At 40.5% G+C, this 14,943-nt stretch overlaps 1 protein-coding gene across 8 annotated transcripts in view; it reads left to right on the plus strand.

The window, feature by feature from the left end:
• UTRN (utrophin) overlaps positions 1-14,943 on the plus strand; it is a 519,130-nt gene that overhangs the window by 44,893 nt on the left and 459,294 nt on the right. Inside the window, exon 1 of one of the 8 annotated variants that reach the window (XM_045499923.1) lies at positions 12,753-12,920. The exons of 5 other annotated variants lie outside the window; for them this stretch is intronic. In XM_045499923.1, coding sequence (XP_045355879.1) covers positions 12,833-12,920 — 88 coding nt within the window. In that variant the 5' untranslated portion in view covers positions 12,753-12,832. Of the gene's footprint in view, positions 1-12,752; positions 12,921-14,943 lie in introns of those variants that run through there. 2 more of the 8 variants (XM_045499917.1, XM_045499920.1) reach the window with 2 other exon arrangements.

Raw genomic sequence — 14,943 nt, forward strand, 5'->3', positions numbered from 1 at the left:
TAGATTTCATCCTGTTATCTCCTACCACCTGGTCCCAATGCCAATTGCTTTATTTACTTTGTTGTTGATAGGTCCCCTGGGCTGTGATCTCTGCAAAGGAGAGGACTACGATTTTCTTGTTCACCACTGTGTCTGTAATGCCTTGTATAGCGCCTGGCCTGTATAGATGCTAGATCCCTGCAAATGTATGAATGAATGAATGAATGAATGAATGAATGAAAAGATGTCACTTAAAAAACAAAGCACTCTTAATATACTTGCTATTCCAGTTTATTCCTTGAATTCGAAGTAATTCTTAATGAGGCATTTAGGATCTTAGTTAAGAAGTTTATTCAAGACCTTTAAAAGGTAAAAGAAAGTAGTTATTTTGGAGCTTGGAGGGAGACTTGAAAAATCTAAGCATTCTTTAAGTTGAATATTTAGGGATGAGAGGAATTCTACTCAGATTTCTTAAGTTATAAATAAAAGAGAAATTAAAGAAAATTGAACGAAGAGTGCATTAAATGGACTCATTATGGTAATTTTATAAAATTATTTATTACACTCTATTTTTATTTGTACTTCTCAGTTCTCAGACATCTCATAATTTTGATGATTTATTCTTGTCTGTGCTCTGAGACTTTATTTTTGTAATTAATACCATTATTTAAGCCCTTTATCTCCTATAAATCAGTGATGTTTTCACACTGATAATGTTCTTTTTATTTAACACAGTATCCATGCAACAGATAATCTCCATCTATGGGCTCAATTTCATGCCGTTTTCCTCTACTCCTTTTATCATTTTTTATAATTCACAAAGTGGTTTCATCTCTACTACATCATATCCACACTCCTAGTTTTCTTTTTCTTTAAAAAATTTTTTTAAATGTTTTATTTATTTTTGAGAGAGACAGTGTCTCTGAGTTGTCAGCACAGAGCCTGAGGTGGGGCTTGAACTCATGAGCCACAAGATCATGACCTGAGCCGAAGTTCGATGCTTAACCGACTGAGCCACCCAGGCACCTCCACACTCCTATTTTTCTTACACACATCCCATTTGGCACATTTTCCAAAACCTATTACCCGCGGATTATTTTTATCTTGTTGAAAAGATTACACAACAAAATTTATTTTGTGTATTTTATAGTAATGGCAAGTGGAAATGCTCTGTGAAATGGCATGTTGAAAGAGAGGAATATCTAAAGGCAGCATTGCTCTCCTCCCAATGAGAATCCCCCGTGTGTAGGCCTGTCAATGCGGGGGGGTGGCCGACAGGCCTTCTAAGGCTTCAGCGGGGAGATGGATGGTTGGCATCTCCTGACTTGTTCATTAGTGATATCTCTTGCTTTGGGCTCCTGATTCCGACCTTTTGTTCTATGTTTGAGGAAATGGGAAAAACATACTTGTATGCTACTCTGAAGGTAATATTTTGGTTATCGTGCTTTATAAAAACGAGTTTTTGTATACCTGCTTGTTGGTTTCATTCCTTCGTTTGGTAAATATATATTGCCCACCTACTATGTATACCAGGTACTGTACTAGTCACTAGGCACGAAAAAAATGTTTTCGTATGACCAGTGTTTAAATTAATTTGGAGTAAACTGGGGAGAGGACTATGTGAAAGAAGTTGTGTGTCAGCAGAGACATATTTTGTGGTCTCTGTGGTAATTTTTTTTTTTACAAAATTGCTAGTGGTGAGAAAATGATGATGATTTTGCACTTGTGACATCATTGCTAATGTTGGGTTTCTGTGTTTGGGCTCTTTGTGCTGCAGAAGCAAATGGCGTTTTGAGAGTCTTAATTTCACCGGAACGCTGCACCTGTTGCTGGCTATTCTTGCATATGAAATCCAGAACTTAGAGTCACTTGCTTTCATTTCCTTTTCCTCCCCCCTCTTTCCGGTGTGTGTGTGTGGGGGGGGTCAGGTTAGTAGCTCACCGACCTCCTTCCTTCAGGGCGTGATTTTAATGCCCTTGAGAGCAGAAGTGTTGGGTCCTTTTTTCCTTCTGTTGCTGGAAGACTCACATGTGAGCGGCTGCAAGATTCTGAGGCTAGTGTTTGTGCCAGAGTTTGGGACTAGGGTGGGGAAGCACAGGCTTTCGGCAGCTGCAGCAGCTACCTGATACTTGGAACCTGACTGCTGTTGAGGAACATCCATTTCCTCTTGGTTTCATATGATTTTTGGCTATGACTCTGAGGAAGAGAAGAGGTATTATATAGTATCATTTACTTTCATAAAACTAACTTGGAAATCTCAGGGCTCCATGTTGGTTCAGGCCCTGCCCTTAGATGTCTGCGAGCTGCTTTAGAAGGTTCGCGATTGATGGAAGGAAAAGGGTTGGGAGCTGGTGCAGAGGCTAAGAAAGTTCAAAGCAGATTGGTGTTTCACTTGGTGTCCTGGAATTCAGTTACTTTATCTTTCAAAGGAGAGTTGAGATATTGATATAGCTGAACTTGTAGGAATTTTGTAGGCATTAATGAAAATAAGTGTGAAGAAACTTTGAAGTTCAGAGGTCCCTAAAGCTGGTGTGTTTTATTGAGCAGGTTGTGTACTAATGTACCAGTGGGGACACTGGGGCCTCCTGCACTCTACTGAATTGGTAACCTCCAGGAAGATATTTTAGTCCAACATTTCCAATTTACTATATTAAATTTTTTTTTAATGTTTATTCTTGAGAGAGAGAGAGAGACAGAACACAAATGGGGGAGAGAGAGTGGGAGACACAGAATCCGAAGCAGTCTCCAGGCTCGAGCTGTCAGCAGAACCTGATGCAGGGCTCGAACTCAGGAGCTGTGAGAACATGACGTGAGCTGAAGTTGGATGCTTAACTGACTGAGCTACCCAGGCACGCCTAACATATTTTTTTTTAAGTTTATTTATTTTGAGAGAGAGCTCATGTGCATGCAACTGAGAGGGGAGGGGCAGAGAGAGAGGGAGAGAGAGAATCCCAAGCAGGCTCCACACTGTCAGTACAGAGCCTGATGTGCGGCTTGATCCCACCAACCCTGAGATCATAACCTGAGCTGAGATCAAGAGTCAGAAGTTCAACCAACTGAGCCACCCAGGCAACCCGAACATTTCCAATTTAACACCAAGTTTGTTATATGTGCTTTATTTATCCTTTTGTAGATAGACAGATGTACTCATGGACATTCCCCAAGAGGAATCATTTTTTGGAAAGTGGAGCTTTGTGTGGAATGGTACATAAATGATTCCAGCCTGCAAAGTTGGGCATGGCCTGTTCACCACCAGGGACTTCCCTGGAATAAGAGGGCCTGACTTTGTTTTTGCCTTATTTCTGAATCACTGTTTTCTCTTTTGTACCTTCTGGAATTGTTTCCAAGTTTCACCCTCCTATCTTCCTCCCTGTTCTTTGTGACTTCTTAGAGTACTTTAACAATAGGCTGCTTGTGCATTTCTTGCCCTCTGTAGCATTCACTCCCACCTTGTTTGCTCAGCCTCTGCCCTCTCCTTTCCCTTTTTACAGGCTCCAGCCTGTCTCGGCACTTCAGCCCAATTCCCGCAGTGATAGCAGGTACCACAGCACTCCCTTCCTTGGCACTTGGTGCTGCCTGGGAACTGGTTCTCAGTGCACTGCATGGAGCAGAGTAGGTGCTCAGTAAACCAGTCAGTTAGCTGACTGGCCTTGGGCCCTGGGACTTTGTTGTTCAGTCCCATGGCTCATAAATTTTTGAGTGATAACCAGTACTTGCTTTTACTGTTCCTCATCTGGCTACCTCTTGGAAACTATAATCTCAGAAATCCTGGAGCTGATTGAAAATACTCCGGGTCAGTTCCTTGGCATTGGTTCTGCCTAGTTATTACGTAGACCCTTCCTTCATGTTCTCCCCACTCTTTGCCCTAAGTTGTCAGAAGTAGATGATTACGCCTCATCTACAAGTTGAGAGGTATGACCCATGGGAGTTTGGGTGGGTGTGCCCATAATTAGACAGGACTATCTTTGTGTGGTGTCAGCTGTAGGCAGAATATACAGATGACTCACACATGTTAATACCCATGTCTTCTGAGTGGCCAACATCCTCAGATTTGCATAAGAGCTCCAAACAGAAGACACTGGATTGAGATCATCACTGCAAGTGACCGAGGGGCAAAGTGTTACGAGCCACACATCTGGATGCATAGGTTAGTGTGTGCTATGCATGGGACTCAGGCCACTTTTTCCACTAAATGTTTTTACCACTAACAATAAAGAATACTCCCCATGCTTCTCTTCATCACACCTTCTCACGAAGCATGATGGTTCTAGAACCATCTAGATAGACACTGGAGAGGTTTTCCTCAAAATGCCAGCAGGTGTACTTCAAGAAAAGTCACTTGCTGACCTTTGCTCCACAGCCCAGCATGTTGGCAGTTCTCTTGCTTCCACTTTATATTTCTGTCCTTCTCACCTGGCCACAACTCTCTAGTCCCCTGGGGAGTCCCTTTCTGCAGTTTTGGGGTGTGCTCCAGAGCTGCAGTTTTTCATTTCACCCCTGTCCTGCCATAGACCTTGCCACCTCCTTTCTGCATCAGGTGGGCCTGCCACATGCACTGTGCTCTCTGATGTGAGAGCTGACCTGGGTTCCTCTCACTGTCCTGGTTCACTGTTAACTTTGTTCTTGTGTGGTTTTTTTTTTTTTTTTTGAGTTTTATTTATTTAAGTAATCTCTACACCCAACGTGGGGCTTGAACTCATGACCTCAAGCTCAAGAGTCGCATGCTCTTCTGGCTGAGCCAGCCAGGCGCCCTCACTGTTAACATCTGCCCTGATGTCTTCTACATCAGCTCGTCTCACTTCTTTCAGCAAATGTTCTTTTATTAAGTCCTTGTCACGTGCCAGTCACTGCTATAGGGGATGGAAAAACAAAGCTAAATGAGAAATGGCAACATTTCTTTTTCACCCGATGTATAAAAACAGGAATGCAAAAAATTCGGAAAAGTCACTTCCATTTTCTTCCTCCCCCCCCCATTTCTTCCTTTTTTAAAATATTTTGAAGTTCTTCTTTCCTTTCAAAGCATTTGTGTTGTTTCCTTCTTCTTATTAAATAACTGTTCCTGGTCCCTGGAGAACCCTGGCAATGACCTTCCTTTCTTCTGCGAGAGTGGATTGTTTGCTGCTGGAGTCGCCATCCCAGCGATCCCTGCCTTAAGCAGCCAGTACTCCAGGGTTCCTTCTGCTGTCCTGGCAGCCTGGAGCCTGGCTTCTACGAAGCCTTGGCGTCACTTGGCAGCCATGGAGTATTGGCCTGTTCGAACACAGATTGCTGCCGGCTACTGGAGGCCTCACCTCAGTTGATTCCAGGCAGTCGCCATTTTGGTTGGAAGTAACACGCCTGGTGAGAAACCTTGCTACGCGTGTACACACACACACACACACACACACACATGCACATACACACACTATTGTGAGAGGAGTGCCATCCTGGAGGGAATCCCTCCTCTGTCTGGGTGTAGGGAGTGGATGTGTGCACCTACCCCCTGTCCCTACAACACCCATTTTAAGGGATTTGGTGGTATTTGTTCTTTACCTCTTAATCTCACTACTTCTATTCAGCATTCCTGAGATAATTGTAAGAAAGTTTGTCATTTAATTCTGAAATACAACTTCTAGGAATTTTTCTTTTAATTCATCATTCCAAGTAGGTATCTTTGACTGTTTGCACACTAGACAATGAAACTAATAATACTTAAAATAGGATTTCTTTCATCCTTTCCTGGCATCATCTTAAAGTCTGCATCTGAGATCAGCCTCTGCGTGATTGGGGATAAATTCTAAAGTCTTTGATGGTGGGGATTTTGGTTTAACTCACTCTAATGTAATTTTGTTGATTATAATGTCATTCTATTCCATTAATATTCTAATATGGAAACAAAGGCATGATTTCAGATTTTATTTATATCTTTGTGCTTTGGAAAAACAATCTCATGAGAAATCACTCAGCCCATTAAATACCATCCTTGATGTTACTTTTTTGGTTTTGCTTGTTTTTAGAAAAGTTTTTCTGGCTCTTTCTCTTTGTAATTGTTTTAACCATACCAACAGTAGTGTCGTATTTTTAGATATATTATTTAAAATCATGTGAAAAATCCTTTTCATGTCAAGATGTGGGATTTTGTTAGTAATATTTAATGTGATCAAGAGCTAAGGTAGAATTTCCTAGCTAGAGAAAAAATGAGTTAAAATATCCAGATATGCTCTTTGATTATCAGAGACGTTGTATTCTAAACAATAATTACTCTGATGAAAATATGAAAGGGCTTGAATGAGATTGTGAGAATCTTAAGGGACAGAGACTATACCTTTTTTGTAATGCTGTGTAGATGATCAGCACGGTTGGGAGTTGGCTCTGATGGTGGAGACCTTTGTTAACCTCATGAAGATGAGTAGACTTCAAACTCCCCCTGTTTTTGGCATGGGAAATCTTTAAGGATTATGAGGTTAGGGAGTTGTAGGTATTTGAGAAAGGTCACTGCGGGGAATTTGTGGGAATGTGAATTGGAGTGAAGAGAGCCTGGAGGCAGAGGTGACATTACAGGTGGCTCTACCAGGTGAGTGAAGGAGGATGTAGTTGAGGTGGGTGGGAGAAGAATGAGGCCACTGGATTTCATAGGTAGTTCCATAGCCCCTCCTCTGCAGTTGTAGTAGTTCAAAAGAACTCTGAAAACCCAAAGGTACCTTCTTTGTAATTCATTTGACAGTAAATCTGAGCTTGACCTTGAACTCATTTGGTGGTGAAATCTGACTTGAACTGCTAATAAGATGCTTTTAAAAGCTTTACCTATCCCACCTACCATTCATGATACACACACATTTGTTGCTGAACTATTAATGTGTTTGATTAGGGGAAATTGCCCTGAATCTTGCTGGCTTTTTGTTTGTTTGTTTTTGTTGTTGTTTTATTTTGTTTTAATGTAGTATATGTCCTATGTGCTCTATTAACTTTGCTCAAATGGGAAAAGTTCTGATTCGGCAAAACATCTGGTTTCAAGGTTTTTGGACAAGGGATTGTGAAGGTCATTTTGACTTGTGTTTATACGGTAAGGTTGATAAGACTGACAGCTGAAATATGAGGAGAATTGTGGAGGAAAAGAACATTCCTAGCCTGGAAGACTCTGTGGTTAATGATGACACCTCCTCATTAGCATGAAAAGAAACAGAACTTTGGAGGGATCAGAAATGTTCGTTAGATAGTGCATGATTTATTGAAAAGGACACATCCTGGATTTTTGAAGTGTTGCTTGCGTGCAGGATCTTGGATTGAACCACAAATCAGAAAAAGAGGACAAGTGGGGACATTTGGATATGTTCTGTAGGGTAGTTATAAAGTGTAGTATTGCATCCATGCTAATTATCTGGTTTTGATAGTCATAGTCTGGTTATGTAATATGGTGACAACGTTTGGGGAAGCTAAGTGAGGGGAGTAAGAGAACTCTGTGTGACTCTTTTTATACCTTTTTTGGTAAATCTGAATTTATTTCAAATTTTAAAATATGAAAAAAAGTTACTTGTCATGCCAGGAAATGGCACCATCCATGCTGCTGTTAAGAAGAAAATTTCTATTAGCTAGAGTGTGGTTTTCTTGCAGATTTAAAGTCTAAGACAGCAAGTCCAGTAAAATTTCAAAGTCAGGTCTCTTCCCTCCCCAATTATTTTTAAAACTGATCTTGTTTTTAGCCTAAGAAGATTAACTTAGCATTAAAAAATGGTTATTTAGGGGCGCCTGGGTGGCGCAGTCGGTTAAGCGTCCGACTTCAGCCAGGTCACGATCTCGCGGTCTGCGAGTTCGAGCCCCGCGTCGGGCTCTGGGCTGATGGCTCAGAGCCTGGAGCCTGTTTCCGATTCTGTGTCTCCCTCTCTCTCTGCCCCTCCCCCGTTCATGCTTTGTCTCTCTCTGTCCCAAAAATAAATAAACGTTGGAAAAAAAAAAATGGTTATTTATTTATTTTGAGAGAGGGAGAGAGAGAGAGAGAGAGAGCGCGAGCGAGCAGGGGAGGGGCAGAGAGAGAGAGGAGGAAGAGAATCCCAAGCAGGCTTTGCACCATTAGTGCAGAGACCGACATGGGGCTCGAACCCATGAAACCATGAGATCTTGACCTGAGCCTAAACCAAGAGTCAGACACTTAACCGATTGAGACACCCAGGCGGCCTTAACCTAGCATTTCTTTGATCTGAGAAAAATGTTTGATTCTGGCCTAAGTACATGTAGAAGAGTTACGAAATGAAGCCAGTAGTGTCTAGAGAGTTCCCCGGAAGTGCCGTAACTCCAGTGTTCCCTTGCATTTGGCCTTCCTGGTATTGGGTGGAGGGTGTGGTTTGTTTCTAGCTTTTCTCTGCAGCTCTGCAGGGTTAGATGTAGGTTCGTTAGTTAGGACGGACCATTATAATGAGATGTTCAAAGCCAAGAGGGTTTGCAGATAACAGAAAGGGTGAAAAAAAACGTGTGCCTTTGACAGCCAGGGTGGGCTCACCTGGGCCTGACCGTTTTGAAGCGGCTGGGTGAGTCTCCACTGCCTGTGCTTCACTCTCTGGCTTCGACACCAGTCCCCGTGGTTTCAGCTGATATGTTCTGTGTTTCTCTCTCCAGTCCAATCCTTTCTTTCCCTTTTGGTGAGAGTAGACCTAGGCTGGCAGCCAGTTGCTGCTGAGCTATAATAGACCTAGTGGTATGTACAAAATTTGATTACTGCTGTCAACACCAGATTGAATAAGAAAGTGCATACCCTAGACAGATACTTGCGGCATAAATGGTCTATTGATTTCACAAGAACTAGAAATGAGGTCACCGTGTAATCTAGCAGAAGGGGTCTGTGGATGGAGTGGGTTCTGACATTACAGAACAGTTTTAAAAAGTGCCCTCCCATTAGATCTTTTTAGAAGAACTTTCAGATAACTTTGATAAGCTGATTGCTGCTTCTGATTTTCCTCACCATCGAGTATTTACTGAAATTCTGATAAAGGCTTTTCACTTGTGTTTGATCAATGGTTTGCTTTTCCTTGCATAGAATATACTTTAGAAATTGTATTGGTTGATACAGACCATATTTGCTCCTGAGCTTTGATGACATTTCCACTTAGCTTAATATGAATGTTTTAGAAATTTCCCACAATGGAAAGTTCTATTTGACATAGGAAAGTTCAGAGGTCAGTTTCATAGTTAGCTGTATGCCAAGAAATAACTAAAACAATGGATTACATAGTGCAGCCTTGGGACATGGAAAATTTCTTAGAAGAGGGATGAATCATATTATTAATTATTGTTGCCAGGCTTGAGGCCTTATATTGGAAAATAAAGAAAAAAGTTGTTATTTTTTAAAGCTTATGGCATTTTTGTATTTTCTTTGTCATGTTTTATGTAGGTTTTATTCTGTTTCTTTTTCTTTTTTCTTTTTTTTAGGGATTAAGATGAAAATCCTAAAATAGGATGTTTTAGTAAAGAGATAATTAACATCGTTGTAACATGAATTTGTTCAAATACCATAGTCTGAAGAAAACTATAATTCCTCTGAGTTAGATAGCATTAGATTAGATAATCCCTTTGAATTAGAATAATTACAGTCCTCCCCATATCACATTTCTTGTTTACTCGAAGTTCAGTTGACACACAGTGTTACATTAGTTTCAGGTGTACAACATAGTGATTCCACAATTGTGTACTTTGCACGGTGCTCACTATGGTAAGTAGTTACCATCAGCAACCATACAAAGTTATTACACTATTACATATTCCCTGTGCTGAACTTTTCATTCCTGTGACTTGTTTATTTTATATAAACCAGAATTTGTACCTCTTAATCCCCTTCACCTATTTTGCCCATCACCCCACCCCCTACCATCTGGCAATCACAAGTTTGTTCTCTGTATTTATGAATCTGTTCCAGTTTGTTTTGTGTTTTAGACTCCACATATAAATGAAATCATATGGGATTTATCTTTCTCTGTCTGATTTATTTCACTTAGCATAATGCCCTCTAGGTACATCTCTATTGTTGTGAATGGCAAGATTTCATTCTTTTTTATGATGAATATTTTATACACACACACACACACACACACACACACACACACACACACACGTATATTACAACTTCTTTATCCCTTCATTTATCAAGATCCCCTTAGATTGCATCCATATTTGGCTATTGTAAATAATGTGATAAACGTGGGGACGCACATATCTTTTCAGCCAATATCACATTTTTAGGAGGGGAGGGGGAAATATTGCTAGTGTCTATTTCTTGACTTCTCCCTCTTGGCTACCTTCAAAATTTGGGGCAGTCTCAATCTTAAATCACATCTGGTCTAAAATCTCTTCCTGTAAATAATTGTGGCTATTCAAAAGGCTGCTTTAGTTGAACCACTTTGTGTTCAAGAAGACGACACATACAGAAAGACAGAAGGAGAGAAATGATTTGTAAATGATGGAAATATCATATTTACATCGAGAATTTCATCTCCTTTTAAGTTTTCTTCTGCAGCCCTTTAGTAGAGAAGGAAGAGCCAACCACTTTAGTAGCCTCTTATTGGAGATCTAATTCGAAAGTAGTAGTTATTTAGCTGGCATGAACCTGTATAGCTCTACCAGTTAAATTTTTTTGGAATGTTTTCATACCTTTTGGAAAATAGTCACTGTTACAGCTACACACCTTTAAGATCTTGTTTCATCTCTGTAGCCACTATCCATTTTGACTAAGTGGTCCCCATGCCTTACTGGTTGTTCTGTATTTTGAGTATTGAGCCCTGTCTACAAGAACGGAGACATTTTTGGGCTACTGATAAAGTTAGGCTTTGCTGACCACCTGGGAAATGCATATTAAATCACAGGGAGATATGTTCGTATGCACTAGGACAGCTGTAATTAAAAAGACAGATGATAATACATGTTGGTGGACATGTGGATAAATTGGAAACTTCATACCCTGGTAATGGGAACGTAAATGGTGCAGCCACTTTGGAAAACTGTCTGGCACTCTTCCAAAGGTTAGCCACAGAGTTACTATATAACCCAGCAGTCATATAGGGAGGTGAAAACGTATGTCAGCGTGAAAACTTGTTCCTGAATCGTCATAGCAATATTGTTCATATCAGCCAAAGATTAAAATAACTCAGATGTCCATCAGCTGATGAGTGAATAAATAGAATGTGGGGTATTTATGCAATGGAATATTATTCAGTCATTATTCAGAAGTGAAGTACTGAGTTTGAAAACATTATACTAAGTCAAAGAAGCTTGTCACAAAGGACCACATGTTCCAAGGTTTTCTTCATATGAAATGCCTGGGAAGGGCAAACCTGTAGAGACCTGAAAGTAGGTATTCATGGTTGCCTAGGGCTGGTGGGCAGGGCAGAAAACGGAGAGAGAGTGCTTTTGGGGTGATGAAAGTGTCCTGAAATTGATTGTGGTTATGGATGCATAATTCTGTGAATATACTAATAATCCTTGAAGTCTACACTTTAAATGGGTTCATTACATACTGTGTGAATTACATGTCAATAAACCTCTTACAGAAAAGAATTGGGCTTGACTATGTGACATAATCTGTACCACTGTGCTTTTTGCTGTCTCCTCACAACAATTCGAGGAAATAGGTGGGGCCACTACTCCCATTTTACAGATTTGAAGATTGTATTAGAGAGTATTTTGCCAGAGTCACGCCTGTAATCTAGGAAACACACAGAGATTGGGCAAGTCCTGCCAAGTTTCTCTTTATCATATTTCAGTCAGTAGCAGGAAAAGAGATGGCTTTTAATTTATTTTTTTTAATTTTTTTATTTTTTTTAAATATTTTTTTGTTTTTTTCAACGTTTATTTATTTTTGGGACAGAGAGAGACAGAGCATGAACGGGGGAGGGGCAGAGAGAGAGGGAGACACAGAATCGGAAACAGGCTCCAGGCTCTGAGCCATCAGCCCAGAGCCCGACGCGGGGCTCGAACTCATGGACCGCGAGATCGTGACCTGGCTGAAGTCGGACGCTTAACCGACTGCACCCAGGCGCCCCGAGATGGCTTTTAATTTAAATCCGTGTGTATCCTGATAAGGGTACATATTCTATGAGATATGAAAATCTTGCTTTTAAGTATAAAGTTTCTGTTGCAAAGCAGGAGAGACAAAAAGAATAGGAAAAAAACCAGAGTGAGGTACCATGGGTAATGCTTTTCCTTGCTTGTCGTATGTGTGTGGATAACATGTGCACGGCAAGAGAGCACATACACAAGATAGAATAGGCCGGAAAGTATGAGTCGAAAGTTTTACTTCTTATTTTATAATTCTGTGTGGGTAAGCTGCTTTTTTTTTTTTTCTGTCATAGTAATGTGTAAGGAATTAAGAAGGTATCCTTTTGAATTTCATTTCTCCAAGGTATATATGCCTATTAAAGTAAAATAACAAGTCCCATTTATTCTTTGAAGTATGGTTAATATGTAACCAAACTCTTCAGCCCAGTTGTACACCAGGGCAAATACCTCTATTTATATATATAGTGGGTAGGGAGGTGGGTGGAGATGTCCCTTACCAGCCAACACTGTCAAAACAGGAAGCAAAGTTATAATCTCTTTGTAGTACATTAGAACCATCCAAAGACTCCAAGTTGTGACAATTAAAAAAAACCCCAAAAAGCAAAACACAACAACAACAACAATAATAAAAAATGACCTAAGGAGTTTTCACTTACTGCTACATGTAACTTCCTGTCTGGTATTTAGAGGAGGCTGGGTTAGGTTTAGTCAGATCCTCTCATGGGAAAAATAAAAGCCACCCCAAAACAGGACATCCCAGTGTGCAGTTCGCAGGCTGCTTTTGTTGTCCACTTCCTCTGCATCTTTTTCCTCGTCATTTAAGCAACTGTAGGTGATGAGCGGCCCGGTGGCCACCACGTTTCGGTGGAAAAAGTGCAGACTTGACTTGCCAGAAGCTCGCCAGGCCTGCAAGCAGGTAGCAGGTAAGTCTTGCATGACTCCCAGCCTGCGAGGTTTTGAAAAGGGGACGGCAGCGAAGACAAGGGTCTCTTAGTCACTTGTTAGGTAATCAGAGCTGCTGAAGACAGGGCCTGGCTGGTGATGGGAGCACCATGGTTTGTGCTTCCTGATGCCACATCTGTCTAGATTCCAAATAGTGGAGACAACCCTGTCTGCTTCATCCTTCTCTTCAGAATGTGGCAATTTGCCATTTATTGGCCTCTTTGGAAAAAGCACTCAAAAGGGTCCGTAAATGTGTTGTGACAAATGTGCACCAGTTTGCCTCTTTGTGTTTTCAAAGTAGCTTATTATGTGTTGACTCTTTACGGTCATAGAAAGTTTCCTCTGTACTGTTGAATAGTGACAGAGCTCATCCCATGGTGTTTTGATTTCCTGTCCTGGCTAAAAAGACACTTTACCTTTTTTTTAAAAGTTTATTTATTTATTTTGAGAGAGAGAGAGAGGGCAAGCACGAGTGTGTGAATGGGGGAGAGGCAGAGAGAGAGAATCCCAAGTAGAGCCTGATGCGGGCCTTGAACCCATGAACTGTGGGATCGTGCCCTGAGCTGAAATCAGGAGTCAGAGGCTTCACTGACTGAGCCACCCAGGTGTTCCAGTATTTTACTCTTTAAAACATATAGTTCAGAACTGATAAGGGCATGAATAGGACATGTGTACTTTGTGGGGACTGTAAATGAAGGGGTTTTCGTTTCAGTACAGTGTCAAGAAGAAAGGCAGATGTATAACTTCACTATGGATGTGATCATGCACGTTTCTCACTGGGGTTTACTTCCAGGGTGATCTAGTTCTTCTGATCAGGTCAGATGTTTGTGTCTTGTTCAATGTATATATTTATGTGCTGGTCACGTGAGCTTTCTGAGTAAACAAAGACAACAACAACAAAAAAACACAACCCAAGGGATGGATGTCGTTTGACCTCATGTATCATGCTTGAGTGTTGTCGCTGTGGGAAAGAAAACTTTTAGGTTGGTTAGAATTTTTACTACATGTGTTTCTTTCCTTTGGAGTTACTCTTTACCTCTTTTTTTTTTTTTTTTTTTATCCTAACTCCATATGAATGAGGTGGTAAATGTTTGTAGGCATGTTCTCTGTGGAGCACATCTAAACTAAAATGATTGGTGCAGCCCATATTTTCTTTGTCAATTTGGTTTCTTGGCCAAGTGTAATAGGAGATCCGTGGGCTATAATTCATTTCTTTGGCTATTGCCTTTCTCTCTTATTTAAATAAACATACGCTCTCAACAGAAAATTAAAATACTGTTCAGGGACCAGAATTAAAATACCATGTATAGGAAAGCATTGCAGCATTGTGGCCTTTCAAAGATGTCTTTGGACTCTGATTTATTCCTCTTTCTCTGGCATTAATAGTCTCTGTGGTCTGCTTGTGTGCATGTTACTGTCTTGCTACAAAGGGTCTCAAGTATGGTAGTGAAATCAAAAGATACAAGAGAAATACAAACACGTCTTTAAACAGTAAGGACACTTTAAAATGAGTAGACTGCAACTTTAAATATGAATTCTGGCCCATTTACATAGCATTCTCCCCTGCCCTCTGACCAGTCCAAAGGCTTTAGGAAAATAGAAATCATTTAAAAAAATATTTCAGGGCATGCTCTTTTAATACAAATAGAAAACCAATGTACATATGATTTCGAATTCCACAAAGGCCTAGACTCTCTTCTCATTGGCTTTTGGTGAACTGAGTATTTCCTTACATCTGCTGGGTAGATCTCTAGTAATCTTGTTAGAAATAAAAAAATACATTTTTTAATGGATATTATATTTCATTGCAACACATGGCCTTTTCTGGCTTTCAGAGCAGTCTCCATAATTAAACTTTGGGATGAATCTTTTGTTTATGGACCTCGAGTCAGGTGGAGTAAATGAAACCATAAGCGTTTTGCATTAAACTTTTGACAGTATGGAGTTGATATGCCAGTGACCGTTGCCGAATCTAAAGGGAATAATGAAAAACAAGGTATAAAA

Source organism: Leopardus geoffroyi, chromosome B2 (genome assembly GCF_018350155.1).
Source record: "Leopardus geoffroyi isolate Oge1 chromosome B2, O.geoffroyi_Oge1_pat1.0, whole genome shotgun sequence".
Lineage (NCBI taxonomy): Eukaryota > Metazoa > Chordata > Mammalia > Carnivora > Felidae > Leopardus > Leopardus geoffroyi.